The sequence below is a fragment of the Rattus rattus genome, chromosome 2, assembly GCF_011064425.1.
Source record: "Rattus rattus isolate New Zealand chromosome 2, Rrattus_CSIRO_v1, whole genome shotgun sequence".
In the NCBI taxonomy this organism is placed as follows: Eukaryota; Metazoa; Chordata; class Mammalia; order Rodentia; family Muridae; genus Rattus; species Rattus rattus.
Window position 1 is genome coordinate 153,387,288 of NC_046155.1, and position 18,659 is coordinate 153,405,946.

The window sequence follows — 18,659 nt, forward strand, 5'->3', positions numbered from 1 at the left end:
CATGGGGAGGGCCCTATGAATCTTCTAAGTTTCAGGAGCTTTCTGAACCTTGTGAGTTTTCCTTAGTAACAAAATACCATATGGTTCCTTAGCTCCCTGAGTCTTATAAATCTCCTTCCTTCATCCAGGAGAGACCACTTCAGTTAGGAGGAGTATTTATACAGCATCCTGGTTAATGGGAGACGTCAGCCACTCCAAGCTGGGGGATGACTACATCTCTTCATAGAGCCCCAAGTGCATAGTGAGAGCCTGAGGGGCTGAGGGCATGATCTTTTCCTCTCTTTTGATGACAGGGCATCAACTTGTCTGGTGGTCAGCGTCAGCGAATCAGTGTAGCCCGAGCCCTCTACCAGCACACCAATGTTGTCTTTTTGGTGAGTGTCCCAGATGAAGTTTCCCTGGAGCCCTCATTTCTGACTGCCTGCCTAGTTCCCTAACATTATCTTGGTTCCCTAACATCATCATCATCTCCATCACCACCACCATCATCATCCAACACCCTCCCTAACCAGGATCAAATCCTAGAGATATTGCCTTTATCTTATTTAGAGAGAAACTAAGGCAGGCTAGTACAGTACTGATAACCTATTGTGGGCTTCCCATTGAGCCTTTCAATAACCTTGAGGGGAGGTGAGCTGTGGTTAGAGACTACATCTCTAAAGGACAAGAGGGCAGCCCCAGCTGTCAACACCTATGCAGCTCAGCTATCAGAATGCAAACACACGGAGTGTACGGCACCACTTCCCAGCTTGTGCTCAGGGAAGACACTAATTAATTGCCGAGTTATGATTCCAGGGAACTCAAGTTGTCCTCCGAACCCCTCTTAACACAGCACTTTAGCCTTCAAGCATGAGATAAAACTTGACTACCTCATGTCAAGCTCTGGGCTAGGTGCCTTGGTTGATACTGAAGGAATCTTAAGACCCAGCCCTTGACCTCTGAGATTTGAAGTTTGATTAGGGAGACAGACATACACACGTGCAGGAAATATAGCTAGTTCAAAACTAAGCCATGTGGCCCAGACCATGAGGCAGCTGTGATGGCTGGAGAATCCAGGGAGAGCTTCCCAGAAGAGAACCTTGAAGAGTCAATCAAATGAAAGGACCAGGAGGCATTTGGACAAAGACTCAATGAACCTCGGCTCTCTGACCCTAGCTTTATCCTCTCTCCCTTCTCCTCCAGAGTGATACTTCACCTATACATTCTTAGACCAGGTCTACGCTCAGCAGTTATGACGTTCTAGACCATCCAAGGTCCCACCTTATATATAAACAACTCTGTTGGATAAAAGTCCAGTGGCTACTTTCCTCCGTTTGTTAAGTTAATCGGTAACAGGCATAGGTTCAGGGTGTGAGATCTTGGGGACCTCCCGGGCAGGAGTGTGCAGATGACCTGATCTGGCTTCGCACAGGGTTGTCCCTGGGACAGAGAGGATGGGAAAGCTAGGAGCTGGTCAGGACAAGACACAGAAGGAGCCGTGCTTGGGTGAGTGGTGGGTGGAAACTAGTCACTACGCAGAAGGCAGAACAGCAGGCCACACAGAAGCAATGAGCAGGCTAGCGTGGTAGGCTCACTGGCAGTGACTGGCGGAGGCTAGCGTGGTGGGCCCACTGGCAGCCTGGAACAGAGGGAGCTTGGGAAGGTTGGGTGAGAAGTGGGGTTAGGAAGGAAGACTGGGCAGACTGGAGAGGGACTGGGACTGTACTGGGGAGTTCAGGCTTCATGGGAGATGGGTAGCCATCGATGGCTCAGGAGACAAGAAGCTTGATAGGTCTGTTTAAATAACTGAGACATCTGAGCCCCAGAGAGGCTAGGTGGGTGGTCCAGGGCCATGAACCTAACCCTTATCAATATCTAGATTGGCTTCGCTAGAACTCTAGAGAGTTCAGCTCACCTCTGCCGTTCCCTACACGCCTGCCTCTACCTTATCATTCTCAGGATGACCCTTTCTCAGCTCTGGATGTCCATCTGAGTGACCACCTAATGCAGGCTGGCATCCTCGAGCTGCTCCGGGATGACAAGAGGACAGTGGTCTTGGTGACCCACAAGCTACAGTACCTGCCTCATGCTGACTGGGTGAGGGGCCACAGTGGACAGACTATGGAGCTGTGTGTGTGTGTGTGTGTGTGTGTGTGTGTGTGTGTGTGTGTGTGTGTGTGTGTGTGTGTGTGTGAGTGTGAGAGAGAGAGAGAGAGAGAGAGAGAGAGAGAGAGAGAGAGAGAGAGATCTTCAAAAGAATCAGCCATATGACCAGAAGCAATGGCTGATGGCTGCCCTGGGTGATTTTGTTCAGGCCAAGAAATACTTAGTCCAGAGTCTTGGTGTCACCCAGGCCTGCAGACATCCCCAGCCTGCCTTGGTTCCCTTCTGGTGTACCCTAGGGGAGCACCAGACAGTCTGAGGAGAAGTAGACAATTCTTACCGTCTACAAGGCCTTGTCCTGCCTGCTTCCCCTGGCTGTGCATGATCTGTTTAGATGGGAGAGCCGACTCCCTGGCCTTCGGCCTTCGGGGATGAGTGGGTTGGAGCCTCCATCTGTGGAGGATGCTGGAACGGTAGCAGTGGTGCTGCAGACAATGGCGCTCCCACAGAAGACGTTGTGAGCCCCAGGCTGACTAACACCCCCAACCCTGTTCTTGCCTCCACCTCATTAGGAACCACATAATGCTAAGGTAAAGATAATGGACCTTCAAAAATCTACACCTGCCTACTCCTAAACCAAAATTTCCCTGGACAGCAGCCACAATCTGAGACTCTGTCTGATTTTTAAGTCTCAGCCAAATAGGCCTGTTAATTAATTTCTCTCAAAATAAGGCTTCCATGTGGAAGGCGAACCTCCCCCGCCATGAAAAAGACCGAAAGAAGAAAGTTCGGAACGCTATTAAAGCAGGCAAAGCGGCTTCAGAAGCAAGGCGGTTTTAGTTCAGAACGAACGACAGTAGACAGTAGTCCAGTAAGACAGACATGGGGGTGCACAGGACCCCAGGACGGGATGGGCGCCAGTTTATAGCAATCCTGTATGATGGAGTCATTTGGGTGCTTCAAATACAGAGTTTGCTGGATTCCAGAAGGTAGCAGCCACACCCGCTTGGATTAACAAGCGCGTTATCACCAACTGATGGAATCTACCATTGGGTACTGCTCAAGACAGCAAACAATTGGCCTGCTCAGCATATGGAAACTGAGGTTGATGGGGTCCCAGGGGCAACCTGCCATGCTGGCCAGGGTACACTGATTAGCTCTGCAAAGGTGCCCACTAAGGGTGGTGTTATGTCGAGAGTGGGCTGCCAGACCGCACAGGCAGCGGGTTAAGGTATCTGTTGATAGAGCGTAAACGATGCTGCACCCCTGTCTCGGACTCCTCTAAGGTAGCCAAACCTGTTTCCTGGCTTCCCTGGCAGATCATTGCTATGAAGGATGGCACCATTCAGAGGGAGGGGACACTCAAGGACTTCCAGAGGTCTGAGTGCCAGCTCTTTGAGCATTGGAAGACCCTCATGAACCGGCAGGACCAAGAGCTGGAGAAGGTGAGAACATAGGGGTCACGCAGACACCCTGGATAGAAGGTCCTAACAGAATCTGAACTCGCAGGCCTGCCTGCCCTCACCTACCCCAGGAAGTCTCCAAACGATGGCGTAGAGTTGTACTGGGGCAAGGGGCAAAGCTGGCCCCTGTGCAGGGACCCAGGACAGAATCAGGTGCACACAGACGCTCGGATGCCGTGTGGAGGAAAGGCTTCAGAAAATTAGCTCAAGCTAGCTAAACAGAGGACAAGGACAAGGCAAGGAATTGTCAGTTCACGAAACCAAAATGTCCCAGGAGAGCGGTGGCTTCATTTGTCACCAGATCACCACCAGGATTCTGTCTCTCTCTGTCGCTTTGCTCCACTGCTCTCAAAGCAGCCCCATTCTCAGCGGCAGTGCTGCCTCAGCAGCCCTGGGATCCTTTCTGCAGCCAGAGGGTGCTTCTCACAGTTCAGTCAGGTCACATGCTCACCCCGATTGGATCCTTACAGCTAGGATGGCGGAATGCGAGCGTTAGCCAATCCATGCATCCGTCTGAGTTGCTTGAATCTCAGAGACCAAGAACAGGGAGAAACGGGTGTGGCAGTGCACACCCTGGAGAGGCTGAGGCAGGAGGGTGGAAAGTTCAAGACTAGGCCTCTTCCCACACATTCTCCCCTGAGATGTTGGGGTGATGTTAGTTGACAAAGAGAAGTTAATTCTGTCGAGATGAGCATGTGTCCATGTGTGCCCCTCCTAAAGTAGGAGCAACATGAAGCCAATCGCCACTAGGGTAGTCATCCTAACCTCTACTTTCCCACAGCATACTGTGGAAACAAGACAGTGGCCAGGCTCCATATGTCTTTCAGGAGACAGTCATGGAGAGAAAAGCCCCAGAGCCATCTCAGGGCCTGCCCCGTGCCATGTCCTCAAGAGATGGCCTTCTGCTGGATGAGGATGAGGAGGAAGGTATGATCACCAGCCTGGAGGCATAGTTAACACCAATGTTATGCTAGTTGCTTTCCTTATTGCTATGTCAAACTACTAACAAGAAGCTACCTTAGGAAAGGTTTGTTTGGGCTTGCAGGTCTAGGGATATGGTCTAACCATGGCTGGGAAGCATGATGGCTGGAGTGAGACTGACAGATACACTGTGTCTTCAGGAAGCAGAGAGCCATGGGTATTCAGCCCACTTCTTCCTTTTTATTCAGTTTAGGACCCCAGCTTATGGAATGGCACCGCCCACGGTGGGCACGTCTGCCCTTCTCAAGGAACCTATTGTAGATAACTCCTCTCTGTTTGCCCAGAGGCTTGTCTTATAGGGGATTCTAGTTGACAGTATTAGCCATCACATAGAGAGAAACTGAAGCCCGGGGGGTTCTGGACACAGTCGTGTAGTGTGGCTTGTTTAAGCATCTTCTTTCTCTATATATGTTTTCCCATCTGTAAGTGGGAATAAGATGTCCCCTGGTTCACCCTCAGAGGGTTGTGATCTGTGGAGCTTCAGGGTGGGTTCTTGCGACCTGCAGAGGAGGCAGCCGAGAGCGAGGAAGATGACAACTTATCCTCTGTGCTGCATCAGCGAGCCAAGATCCCATGGCGAGCCTGCACCAAGTATTTGTCCTCTGCTGGCATCCTGCTCCTGTCCCTGCTTGTCTTCTCCCAGCTGCTCAAGCACATGGTCTTGGTGGCCATTGACTACTGGCTGGCCAAGTGGACGGACAGTGCCCTGGTCCTGAGCCCCGCCGCCAGGAACTGTTCCCTCAGCCAGGTACACCTGCAGCCCATAATGGGGCTGGTGGAGAGGAAGGAGGGAGGGAGGGCGGGCGGGCTGAACCCGCACACGGCTGCGGGACACACTCCTCCTCTTCCCGCTTAGGAATGTGCCCTGGACCAATCTGTCTATGCCATGGTATTCACCGTGCTCTGCAGCCTGGGTATCGCGCTGTGCCTTGTCACCTCTGTCACTGTGGAGTGGACGGGACTGAAGGTGGCCAAGAGGCTGCATCGCAGTCTGCTCAACCGTATCATCCTGGCTCCCATGAGGTACCTCGGACCCCACCACAGCAGGGCAGGTCACCATGTCACAGGCTTGTGGGGGTCGAGTGTGTGTGTGTGTGTGCGTGTGTGTGTGTGTGTGTGTGTGTGTGTGTGTGTGTGTGTGTGTGTGTGCGTGCGTGTGTGCATACGTGCTGTCCTTATGCAATAAGCAAAGAGAACTGGCTTACTCAGAAGACCCCTGTGATCATTTTACATGGTTGGCTCATCAGTCAGTCACATCAGCCTTCAACATGAGCCTCTATGGGCTTCTGGTGAAGGTTAATTCCCTTCCCTAGGTATAATCTCTCTGCCCACAAGTTCCACTGCCTCCTCTCCGGCTCCCTCCGCAGACTGTGCTTTCTGACACTGGGGGGTAGGATTAACTGTTTGAATCACCCTAATGAGATGGAACAGAGCCCTAATAGTGCCAGGTGTCGAGACGCTTTAACATCATGCCCGGCTGGCTGGTCAGACTGACTTGGAGCTGCATAGGCACACTGGTTACCCAGCCTCATAGCTACCAGACTTCTGTAACTCTACCTCACAGCTACCCCTCTGCCCGGCTACTCTTTCACACTCCAGTTGGGGGGGGGGACATGGTGGCCTCGTTAATGAACCCTCTGTTTGCCCCTAGTCTGAAGTTCAGAGGCTCTCTGGCTGGTTGGGCCAACTCCAGGTCGCAGCCAGAATGCCGACAGCTGGCATAGCTTCTCACTGTCAGCCAGTTGACAGACTGTCCCCGGGAAACTGCTCTCCTGGGAGAGGGCTCTGTGTCCCGAGGGGCCAACTGCCAAGAGACTCAAGCCGAGGAGGGTATCAGTGGTCACAGTGAGCCTGAGTCAGGAAGGGTGAGCAGAAGCCAGCACCCTTTTGACTAGCTATAGGAATTCTCAAGGACACAGGCCAGATATCCGCGGGTCCAGGAAAGCAGCTGCTCCTAGGAAGCCAGACCCACAGATGGTTCTAGAAATATTTAAATAGCTGCCCTCATTTCCCAAATGAAGAGTTAATCAGTCAGTAAATAATGGTTCTGCTTGCCTCTTAGGTTCTTTGAGACCACGCCCCTGGGGAGTATCCTGAACAGATTTTCATCTGACTGTAACACCATTGACCAGGTACTGACTATACCATGCTTCCCCTGAACCCTGGAAGCTTTTCCTCTTAGATGCTGTCCCCGACGTAGATGTTCAAAGCCCCTGTGTCAGGAACCAGTGTGAGGTGCCCAGTGTTCTGCTCTGACTGACACTGCCTCAAGGTCTGAGGCCTAGGGCCTCCCCTGAGAGCTTCATAAGACTGAAGCCTCTTTGGCTTCCATTGAAGATTCCACTGCCTCATTCAGGAAGGTTCCAGAATATTCCGAATATTCGCAGGGGTTCAGCCTATAGCTCCTTTATCGACATCTTACTAGATGGTGAGAAAACAGTCTGGACTCTTGCCCCCGGAGATTTTGCAGGATAGTCGGGTAGGTCAGAGACAAACATGGCGGCAGATGGTACTCCAAAGGGTCTAACTCAGCTATGTCTCCTCTTCCCCCACCCCCAGCATATCCCGTCCACGCTGGAGTGCCTGAGCAGATCCACCTTGCTCTGTGTCTCCGCCCTGGCTGTCATCTCCTACGTCACGCCTGTGTTCCTAGTAGCCCTCTTACCCCTCGCCGTCGTGTGCTACTTCATCCAGAAGTACTTCCGAGTGGCGTCCAGGTGACAGCAGCGTTTCTCATCTGGTGGGTAATGTTTGGGAGCAGGGGTAGGAGGTCCTTTGCAATGGCGGTTTGGTTCATCTGCCTGAGTTATCCTCATAAAGGTAATAGTCATGCTTCCCAAAAATTAGAAGAAATAGCCAATAGAAATGGAGGAAACGCCCACATGCTCCACAGTTCATACCCCAATTGCTTCCCTGGGAGATGGGTCAGGAGCGGGATTGCTAGGGCAGGGGAAACAGTATTTGAGCCCTTCATTCATTTATTCCAAAATGCTTCCCACGAAGACTGTATGATCCCAGGAGCCAAACTGACTTAGGAATCAGCCTGGTCTCTAATGGGGGCTGGGGAGGGACAGATGGCACCAGGCAGGAGAGGTCTGATGAATTAGCTCGCTTCCAAATCCACAGGGGTGCACAGTGCGACTGGAAACCTCGACTGCACTCTCATGGATCACATTTGCCCTTGTGAGACTGAGACCCCACACACACACACAGACACTCACACACAGAGAGACAGACAGACAGACACACACACAGAGACACACAGATACACACACAGACACACACACACACACAGAGACACACACACACTCACACACAGAGACAGACAGACAGACACACACACAGAGACACACAGATACACACACAGACACACACACACACAAACAGAGACACACATACACTCACACACAGAGAGACAGACACACACACACACACATGCACGCACAGAGACACACAGACACACATACACACATTCACACACAGACACACACACACAAACACACAGACACACACATAGACACACACACACTCTTTACATGTTTCCTACTCAAAGCATCCTAGTATTTTCTCTAGAGAGTTCTTCCTAAGAGTGATTCTGTTAGACTCATTGATTCAAAAAATTAGAATGAAAACTTAAAAGGCCCTCTAGGCCACAGTTACTCAAACTGCCAATTACAACCACCATTAAATCAGTATCCTGACTCATAATTAGCATTTTGAAAACAGCGAGGAAGAACCAAGACTGGGAGTGAGTTATAGCTCAGGGCTAGAGCACCTGCCCATCATGAACACACGTTTGCTTACACATATACGTATCTGTGTATATGCATTCTACTGACCTATAACATGAAGTATCAGGCTGTATTTCACAACACGACACCTAGGCTTTGGCCACGTGGGCCTGGGTCCTTATTTGTGGTCCAAAACGTACTGTTATTTTATACTTCTGGTCATGTTCATAAAAGTTAAGTACCTTTCCTGAGTGACGCAGTTAGTTGATAAGAAACAAAGTACTGCTTGGCAGTGATAATAATTATGCATTTTTTAAAAATGCATTTTTATCCTCATCCCCTGCTCATAGGAATCGACGTTAATATGAATGGCTTTGGGTTTGAATGGCCCAGATCTCCAAGCACGCAGGGGGAACACTCTGCGTTGGCATTAGCAAAATGGCCGCGTCTTTTCAAACATACCCTGCCATACACACAGCAGTACAAGCTGTCCTGCAAACTTCATCTCTCTGCCCGGGAGGACAAGTCCGCCCCGTTCCTCCAATGGCTGGCTCTTACAACAGTGTCTAGGGATACTGCTCCTTTTTTTCCAGCTGGCCTACCTGGCATATGATATGTGGCTGTGGGGAGCAAGAGGGCCCCTTGTTGCTATGGAAACCTGTAGCCTCCTCTCCCCACCCAGGATCCTGGCCTAGGATGCCCTGAGGCCCAATGTGGTTCTTAGGCAACAAGGAACTGAGAACGTCAAATCTGGCCTTTCTGTCCATTCCTTTGGCTGCTGTCCTATAACCTGTGAGGTGGACACGCACACACACACACACACACACACACACACACACACACACGCATGCACATTCACATACCACCCCTATCTCAGTCCCAGATGTGAGGTGGGCACTGCCCAGGATGGTTAGCCGGCCCTGTTGAAGCGTTCCAGGTTAAGCATTCTCTTCGGCATCCCCAGCAGCATCACAGCAACAGTAGCATCTCAGTGTTGTGGTCTCAGCAAGCAGGAACTGGAGCTTAAAGAGATAAAGTCACCCAGCCTGGCGTGGTGCCCGCATCCCTGCTGAGGCTGAGCACGGGCTGCTGTCCTAACCACTCAATTCTACAGGGACCTGCAGCAGCTGGACGACACAACGCAGCTCCCTCTGCTCTCACACTTTGCTGAAACTGTGGAAGGACTCACCACCATCCGTGCCTTCAGGTACAAGCCCGGAGTCCCCCAAGGTGGGGGTGGAATGGAGTGATGTTAGCCTCCGGCTCACAGGTGTGACTTCAAAGGGCCCTACTTAGGAAGGCTTGGGGCATAACCTGTCTTAACCATACCTTAGGCCCAGGCAATGTCCACTAGAAGGGACAGGCCATGTGGACGCCAGGCGTGAAATCCTAGCCTTGTAGACAAGCTGTGGGCCTCAGACATAAGGTGGGACATGACGAGAAACCAGCCTGGGACAAATCTGTCCACACTGGAAAGGCCCTAACTCCTGGAGCCAGCCCTGAGGCCTTCCACGGTTAATGTCACCAGAGACCAAATAGGGGGCCACTTCAATTCATTCTGTGCTGTGATTCTAGGTGCTGAGCATGATTGTTCCTACTGCACAGATAGGGAAACTGAGGCACTGAGCAGTCACAAAATCTCTCTGGGAAATGCCCCCGCAAAGCCCAGATTTGAGCCCATTCATCCCTCTGACAACCACTGAGCTCTGCCTATATGGAACCAGTGCCAGGCACTGAAGATGTGTCACATGTCTCCAGAGGCATTTTCAGTCCCTACAGGCCATGTGACCATTGCTTGACTAGACATGGGGACAAGGCTTTGGAAGCATCTAAGGGAAGTAGTCCGGGAAGGCTTCTTAGAGGAAGCCATGACTCAAAGGGCAGGCAAGAGTTCTCTCACCCTGAGGAGTTTCCTGAAAGTCCAATGCCCCTGGCACCATGTCACCTCCTCGAGTGGCGGTATTGGGCTGGGAGCATCTGTGGGCAACGGGGAATAGAGAAGAGCCCTGCTCTCACAACCAAGAAGTGGTTGGATCTCCTGGAGCCTCAGTCCCCTCCCTGCCAGACCAGAGACCCCGACCCATGCCATTGGGTTCTCATCTCAAAGCCCAGCCCAAGGAGTGACAAGTTATTTTTAGAATGGCACGGCTGCATGACAATCACCATGTGACGCCCAGCCCTGTGTCAGGAGCAACCCAAGGCTCAGGGATCAGCTGAGGGTCCAAGACCTTCATCTCTTGCCTATCATTAAGTCCAAGATCAGCCTTAGGAGAGGTGCCCTGGGCTTTGGCACAGCCCACACTCGCTCCTGGGGCAGGTGGGCCTGTGGGAATTCACCTCCCTGACGTCATCTGAGGAAAGCAGAACAGAGCTGTGCCCTGGCCCGGGTTATACTCCCTGGATATTCCCCTACCCCTCACAAACCTGAACCCCTCCTCACAGAAGCCCTGAAACCCAGCACAGGGCTCTACGCCCTGCTCCCAGCTGCCCCAGGTTGCTTCAGCTTTGGGCCCAGCCTCTGCTCTCAGTTTTAAAACCAGTGTCCAGGGCCCTCGGGCCAGGCCTGGCATTGCAGACTGACTTTCGAAAGCAGGCTAGACTTCTGAGCAGACTCCAGCTCGGTCTCTTAGCCTCAGACCAAGGCAAGGGCTCAGGTCAAGCCTGTGGTCAGCCAAGGACCTGCCGCCTAGTTCCCCACCCCCATCACGATGAAGGATTTGTAAATTTGAAAAGACTCCTCTTACTCACTGCTGTATGGGCCTAATTTGCTGGCTTTAGCCCCGAAGTCTACCCTGGTGGAAGTTAACTAGCCTTATTGATTTTACACTGGTGGAGCGCTGGCCGAGGGCTAAATGTCACGTATGAGTTATTACCAGTCACCCTCACAACAGCCACGTGACGTAGGTGTGAGCTTAAGCCCAGCTGCTCTGCACTGGGTAATAGGGTCAAGGCCGCTTTTCCTCGTTCATCATCCAAGAGGCACATACTTCTTGGAGCCAAGTCTGGGGAAAGTGGCTGTGAAGCTCAGCCTGGCTACCTGCACCTCCCCACCCCACCCCACCCTCGGAGGAGTTAGGCCTGTGCACAATGCTAACCCTGGAAGCGTGTTGAAGGCATGAGGGCGGACAGAACAGCAGCTTCCGTAGTGGGCTCAGTGTGGCTCATAGGCCCTCGGGCCATGCTGAAGTCAATGTCCCCATTCTGCCCTTGAGGAAGCCATCTTGATCCTGACATGCTTGTGGTACTTGGATGCCAGTCTGGGCTCTTTCCCAGCCCTCAGGCACATGTGTTGACTGCCTCAACTTTGCTGTGGTGCACACAGGCCCTTCAGACCCCCATACATGCCTCCTCAGCTTTTCTCAGGCACGCGTGCACTCACACACACGTGTGCATGCACACGCATACATCAGCATGCACGTGCTCGAGTTTTCATGTGAGAGATTCACACACATTCTCATGAGTAGGGACTCACACTCGCCTCAGACCTGTTACCCACCCACATGCATCCACTACTTGCCGGTGCGGCACACAGGCCCCCACACCTTGGAGGGACTCTTTAGCATCCTCAGATGCGTGTCCTCTGCCCAGAAATGATTCAAGCAAACAACTTCAGAGGTAAGAAGTATATGCCCAAAACGGCATGGGATCCCTCTGAGTCCCCGATTCAGGCTTTCCCAGTTTAGTGTCAAGATGGCTTTTCTTTGGTCCCTTTGTTCATTCATCATTAAGCAAGTACTTCCACACCACCTCGGGGCCTGGCTGATGCCAGCAAGGTCTGAAGGAGGTGACAGAGGAGCCCAGACCTGACCTCAGAGGAGGCAGGTCTGTGCTTAGTAGTGCAGGAGAAATGTGACAAGGGCCTAGGGGTGGGACAGAAAGCCCGGAGATCCTTGTCCAACAAAGAACTATCTTGGAGAGGACCAAGCTAGGAGGGTTAGCGTGTTTCTTCTACTAAGGTTTTTGCAATGGCGACAAGCTCTAGGAGCCCGGCAGATGCACTTCCTACGCTCACTCATGCCTCTCTGTATCGGGGTGGATCATAAATGGCTGGAGAAGTGAACGTTTGAGCAGATTCTCAGCAGCTAACAGGCTGTGGAGAGAGCATTACAGCCATAATGGGTGGCTACTGGAGGGGAGGGGAGGGCGGGGAAGGCATTTCTGAGGAGGTGCAGTTAAGGTTGGGCCTGGAGGTTGAGAAGGGAGCAGATTTGTGATGATCAGGGAGAAAGCTGCCAGGGGATGGAAATAATGCAAGTGCTTGGGGCCGAGAGATGATACCATGACCCAAAGGGGCAGGGGAGGCTGCTGTGTACACACAGCTGATCGTAACTGGTCCCTACTGAGGAAGGGGTCTTAACACTGGGTGCCACTGACATTCTCCGAGGGGACACAATGGTGTAGAAAGAAAGATAAGCTGACACCCAGAAGAAAGAAAACCAGACAAGATAGGGATCTGAGGTACCTCAGTGGGCTAGAAGCAGGAGCGAGGTGGACAGAGGCAGGGACCACGTTTGCCTAAGGAGCTGGCATGTTTGGGAGCTGCTGTGCGGGCTCTCTGTAACTCCTCTGTAAGTTCCATGCTCTCCCTCCACACCTCGCTCGTCCTCCAGGTACGAGGCCCGGTTCCAGCAGAAGCTCCTAGAGTACACCGACTCCAACAACATTGCCTCTCTCTTCCTCACAGCAGCCAACAGGTGGCTGGAAGTCCGCATGGCAAGTGCCACCCCCACCGTGGGTTCTGGGGCAGGGGTCCTGTTAGAAGTGTGGAGCTGGAACAAGGGGCAAACACAGATGCAGGGCAGGAGAGGGGATAGCTGATAACGAGGACCCAGAGCCTCCCTGTTCTTCAGCCCTGTTAGTCTTCCCACATCTAACCTGCATCTTCACCCCCAAATATCCCAGGGGTGTTCCGGGAACGAGGAGAGTGGGAGTTTGCAGGATGTAGACATTGAGAACGGAGGGGGTCGGGACTAGGAAGGTAGCTCGGATGAGAGGGTGCGTGCCTGGTATGCCCAAAGCACTGGGTTCGATTCCCACATCATGTCTGGAATCCCTGCACTCTGGGGAGAGCAGTAGAAAGATGCTAGGTTCAAGGTCCTCCTGGGCTCTGAGATCCTGTCAGCATAAGGAGGAGGAAGCCGGCAAGCATGTGGGCCATGTGACATACACACGAGGGCTCACCGGGGCCGGCTGGTGGAGCATCTTTCCTCGGGGAACGTAACCTTGGAGGGAACGTGAGCTCCTGGGCCTCAGCTTCTGCCAGTCTCTTGTGCGGCTGCTGCGTAAGTGTGGGGCTGGGGCTCAGGCTGGCTGAGCTGTTCTCTGCCCCAAGGGTGAGGCAGGATGAGGTACCTGTGGCTCTGACCCACAACAGCCCCGGGGCCAGCTGCTGTCCTTCCTCAGGAGTACATCGGAGCATGCGTGGTACTCATCGCCGCCGCCACCTCCATCTCCAACTCCCTGCACAGGGAGCTCTCAGCCGGCCTAGTAGGCCTGGGCCTCACCTATGCCTTGATGGTGAGTGGCGGCAGGTGGGGCAGGGAGGACTCAGATGCTGCTCTTGGGCATCCGGGGCAGTTTCCCCAACTGAGATACGAGAGAGATGGTGCAGCCCCACCTAGGCTAGGCTGAATGGATAGCAAACAGGCGATGGGTACGGACCCACCGTAACCCTCTCACGGCTCCAGGCTGCCACTGTCCACAGGCAGTGGTGGGCAGCAAAAGGCTCGCAGGGGTCCCTAGTCCATCCCAGAGTTAGCAGAACCATCCTGAAGGCTAAGTGGCAAATGGGCACCGCTAAGCAGTTGTGACTGGCTGCACCCGTACCCCAACCCCACAGGTCTCCAACTACCTCAACTGGATGGTGAGGAACCTGGCAGACATGGAGATCCAACTGGGAGCTGTGAAGCGTATCCACACACTCCTGAAAACTGAGGCAGAGAGCTATGAGGGGCTCCTGGGTGAGAACCTGCAGGGGTGTCCCCGATGGGGGGCGGCGGGTGACCTTTCTGGATGCTAGGGGTGGCCAGTATCTGGTGGCTGACCCCCAGCTTGGCCCTCAGCACCATCGCTGATCCCCAAGAACTGGCCAGACCAAGGGAAGATCCAAATTCAAAACCTGAGTGTGCGCTATGACAGCTCCCTGAAGCCCGTGCTGAAGCACGTCAACGCCCTCATCTCCCCAGGACAGAAGGTGGGCAACAGTCAGCTGCGGCCCTCTTCCTACCCTCGGGCCCCATCCACCACAGAGAGTCATCAAGGACTTCCTTGGGGTAGAGAGCTTTGCCAGGCTCTGTCCCGCCCTGCAAGGGGTCCCTGGCTCTCCCTGCTGTCTGCTCTTGACCTTCCGAGTGGAGAGAGGGTCACTGCCCAGCACTCTGTGTCCCCACATCCCTCATTCAGCCCCTCTGACATGTCCGTCTTTCCCTGCCTTTGTCTCTCTGCCGGTGGTGTTGCCTTGTTATGTCCAACCTCGGGAATATCTGCCCCTGCCTGTCTTTTCCACCCTGGTCCTTCATCACTATTTCAGTCCCTGTATCAGTCCTCTATGTAACTTTCTCTTGGGACTCAAGAGCCGGGAAGCAGTAGGATCCCGCGTGGCCCCACTGCAGCTGGAGAACTCAAACGCATGCCCACATGACGCACTCACCATCCCGCCGTGTCCTGCCGTATACATGCGCACAGAAGCACACCAGGGCCCTCGCTCCCTGACAGCTACCAAACAGGATGTGGGTCTTCCCTGCAGATCTAGACCAAGGCCTGTGCAACTAGCAACCCATGCTTGCACTCTACCCTTGGTCAACCCTGGTCCAGCCTGGCCAAAGAGGAGCTGGTCGGGAAACCAAGACTAGAGGAGAAGCTGTGACCCCCCGACCCCCGCGCGTGCGCACACCGCAGGGCCACAGCGACGCTCCTGCTTCTCTGCTTCCAGATTGGGATCTGCGGCCGCACAGGCAGTGGAAAATCCTCCTTCTCTCTCGCCTTTTTCCGAATGGTGGATATGTTTGAAGGTGATTTGTGTGTTAGCTGTCACATACATGCGCACCCACAGCTACCAGGCAAGATCCGGGCGACCCAGCAGGCTTTCCCGTATCCTCACTGGGATCCGGGTCTCAGGCTGAGCCCATCCCAGCACCACCCCCACCTGGTGGCCCTTGACCTATGACATCATCTCCATACAGGGCGCATCATCATCGACGGCATTGACATCGCCAAGCTGCCGCTGCACACGCTCCGCTCACGCCTGTCTATCATCCTACAGGACCCTGTTCTCTTCAGTGGCACCATCAGGTGAGACCCTAAACTCCTCCTGCCCCAGCCCCAGGCCAGCTTTGCTCTCTGCACAAGATGGGGAGCAGTCTTCAGAGGAAGGACTCCTTCGCAGCCTTCTTCATTAGGCTTAAACAAGCCCCTGTGGGTCCCCCACACCTCCTCTTCCAAATACTTCCCTCCTCAACCGGCCTCTCCCAGCACTAGGTTCTCCATCACTGCTTTGGGGATGAAGGTGAACCCCATTCCCTGAGGGCTCTCTGTGCCTCTCCTCAGATTCAACCTGGACCCAGAGAAGAAATGCTCAGACAGCACGCTGTGGGAGGCTCTGGAGATCGCTCAGCTGAAGCTGGTGGTGAAGGCCCTGCCAGGAGGCCTGGGTGACTGCTCCTGGCACAGATGGGTTTGGAAGGGAAACATCGTACCCATGGCTAGGATGAGCCCTGAGCTTGGAGCCCTAAGTCTAGCTAGAATTCAGGGACCATGCAGTTCCACCTTTTACCATACAGGGGTTCAGAAGTCAAACAATTTGCCTAGGGTCACACAACTCAACCAGCTCAGTCTAGCACATGGGGATATTCAGGGTCCCTAAGAGACAGACTGCAGGTCCCCCATAGCACAGTGTATCTTTAGCCCTGCCTTGCCCTGTCTGCTTGCCCTGCGGACAAGTGTCACAGTGAACACTGGGACAGAACGTGGTCATTGGTAAGGCTCCGCCCCAGTCCAGGGTCAGTCAGAATCATGGTGGAGGCGCTGTGAGGCTAGCCAGGCTTTAACAGAGCTGGTTCACCACTCTGGCCAAGGCTCTACCAGGACTGCCCAGAGCCCCAGCAGTGCATGGCACCAGGATAACAACTGAACATTGTATCCACATGAATCCCTGTTGTGTTGGAAACATCATCCCTGCACACACAGACACATGTGTGTACCCTTCCATGGGGCTACTCCACTCACAGGCAGAATTTACTCAGTCCTGACCCTCCCATGTCTGCTTCCAGATGCCATCATCACGGAAGGAGGGGAGAATTTTAGCCAGGGCCAGAGGCAGCTGTTCTGCCTGGCCCGGGCCTTTGTGAGGAAGACCAGCATCTTCATCATGGACGAAGCAACTGCCTCCATCGACATGGCTACGGTTGGTCCTGGGGTGGCATGTTAGGGAGAAGTTGGCACAGAGGGGTCTTAAGCCTCAAGTTGACATTCAATTCTAGGGCTTTGTGGCAAAGGCAAGTCCAGCCTCCAAGGATTGGGCACCCGGTCAGTTCTCTGGGACTAGAGCCAGAGAGAAGACGGGCGTAGAGACAGGAGTGGGTGTAGATAGGAGCTGGGCCACCTGGGCCCCATGTCCCCAGAATCCCATCCATGGAGCAATTGAGCCACCAGCTGCTACCTCTACCCGACAGGAAAATATCCTCCAGAAGGTGGTGATGACAGCCTTCGCAGACCGCACCGTGGTCACCATCGCGGTAAGGGGCCTTTGATGTCCTATGTGGAGGCCATCAGAAGGGAAAGCTTACCTCTGGGAAGGTGCCAGCGGACTGACCCCTGTAGTCAGGAAGATCCCAGAGCGTCCAGGTCGGAGTCTAGAGAGCTGGCATGAGGAGAGAGCAGAATTTGGGGTTGTCTAGAGATTTACACTTTTACTTGCCTCAGGCCTTCTCCCTATTCTCTGGATACAAGATACACCCTCCCCTAAAGCCCTCTGGGCTGGGCTGGGGCTGCTTCCCATACAGAACGGGAGCCTGTGGAGGGAAGGAGTCTGTAGGTCTTGATGCCTGGGGGACCCCGTGAGGGGGAGCAGCCGCTTGATAGAAAGAGAAGGGCAAAGGGTTTGGATCACAGCCACCCCAGGCTGGAGCCACCACCTCAGAGGACACAGCTGGGCTATGTACAAGGAAGGAATGAGGCCGTGGTTTCAATCCCCAGCACTGCAGAAACGGAGGTGGTGACACTGGAATCCTAGCCCCAGGGAAGTAGAAGACAGGAGAGCAGAGGGTCTCAAGAAGAGGGTCATCCTTGGCTACTTAGCTTCGGGTCTGTCAAGGCTGCACGAAAAAGGAGGCATGGGAAAGAGGAGGGAGAAGAGACATGGTGGCCATAGGTCTCCTCCAGTGTGGAGGAGGACAGCAGTCCTCGGCTGCGCTGCCCACCACTCTAACCAGCCCCTCCTGCCCACACAGCACCGCGTGCACACCATCCTGAGCGCAGACCTAGTGATGGTCCTGAAGAGGGGCGCGATCCTGGAGTTCGACAAGCCCGAAAAGCTTCTCAGCCAGAAGGACAGTGTCTTTGCCTCCTTTGTCCGCGCGGACAAATGACCAGCCAGCGCCAAAGTGCCACCCCACACCTCACCTGCTTGCCTAGGATTTCTTACTGTAAATCACTTGTAAATAAAGAAACTAATTCTTTGCTACTGGAGGCCCTGGCTCTGTGGAAGGGGCAGTGGTGCCCCATGGGTGCAGGCTACCAGCCTGCCTTGGCACCAAGCAGACTCAAGGAGGCCAACTCAACAGAGGCAAAACCATATTCCTGATCTGTGTCAGGCGGTGTTGGTTGGCGGCTTTGGTTTCTCCTGAGGCCTCTCTCCTTTGCTTTTCACTGTGCCTTCACACCCTCTCAATCTCCCTCCCCTCTCCCCACTCCTCCTCAGTGTTTGTCCTCTAAGTCACTAGTCATATTGGATTAGCCACTGCCCACAACACCGGTGAACCTTAATAACCTCCCCAGGGGTTCATGGAACTAGAGGCTGCAACCTATGAATTTAGGGATGGAATTCAGTCTGCAGCAAGGGTAACGGCTCAGGAACAGCCATCGAATAAGGGAGCAGTCTCTGTCCATCTGGGGCTCACCTGGGTTATAACCATGGGGTCTGGCACAGGTCCCCAGTAACAGGCACTCGACATGGCTCAAGAAAGCATTTGGATTCACTGTGGCATGTGACAGGCCACCTATGACAGGAATGCTACTTCATGTTTCTGACATCAGATGGTGTCTCCATTTCTCTGAGTCTGGCTTCCTTCTCTCTGTCCAGTGGCAGAGCTGGTAGTAGCTTTCTTTAGCTTACACCCTGTCCCAGAAACGACCAGAAGGAAAATGAGGTGTTCTTTTCCAATACTTCCAGCAAAGTCCTAGGACT

At 53.6% G+C, this 18,659-nt stretch overlaps 1 protein-coding gene across 2 annotated transcripts in view; it reads left to right on the forward strand.

Annotated features, from left to right (window-relative positions):
* Positions 1-17,936, forward strand: part of Abcc8 (ATP binding cassette subfamily C member 8) — an 80,826-nt gene extending 62,890 nt beyond the window's left edge. For both annotated transcript variants that reach the window (XM_032893587.1, XM_032893588.1), the window contains exons 21-39: positions 294-374; positions 1,939-2,076; positions 3,402-3,527; positions 4,373-4,472; positions 5,033-5,274; positions 5,383-5,549; positions 6,589-6,658; positions 7,086-7,243; positions 9,372-9,464; positions 12,868-12,970; positions 13,661-13,774; positions 14,097-14,217; positions 14,320-14,450; positions 15,189-15,267; positions 15,439-15,547; positions 15,803-15,906; positions 16,525-16,658; positions 16,927-16,989; positions 17,704-17,936. In XM_032893587.1, coding sequence (XP_032749478.1) covers positions 294-374; positions 1,939-2,076; positions 3,402-3,527; positions 4,373-4,472; positions 5,033-5,274; positions 5,383-5,549; positions 6,589-6,658; positions 7,086-7,243; positions 9,372-9,464; positions 12,868-12,970; positions 13,661-13,774; positions 14,097-14,217; positions 14,320-14,450; positions 15,189-15,267; positions 15,439-15,547; positions 15,803-15,906; positions 16,525-16,658; positions 16,927-16,989; positions 17,704-17,841 — 2,271 coding nt within the window. In that variant the 3' untranslated portion in view covers positions 17,842-17,936. The remainder of the gene's footprint in view (positions 1-293; positions 375-1,938; positions 2,077-3,401; positions 3,528-4,372; positions 4,473-5,032; positions 5,275-5,382; positions 5,550-6,588; positions 6,659-7,085; positions 7,244-9,371; positions 9,465-12,867; positions 12,971-13,660; positions 13,775-14,096; positions 14,218-14,319; positions 14,451-15,188; positions 15,268-15,438; positions 15,548-15,802; positions 15,907-16,524; positions 16,659-16,926; positions 16,990-17,703) is intronic.
* The last annotated feature ends 723 nt before the right edge of the window (positions 17,937-18,659 follow it).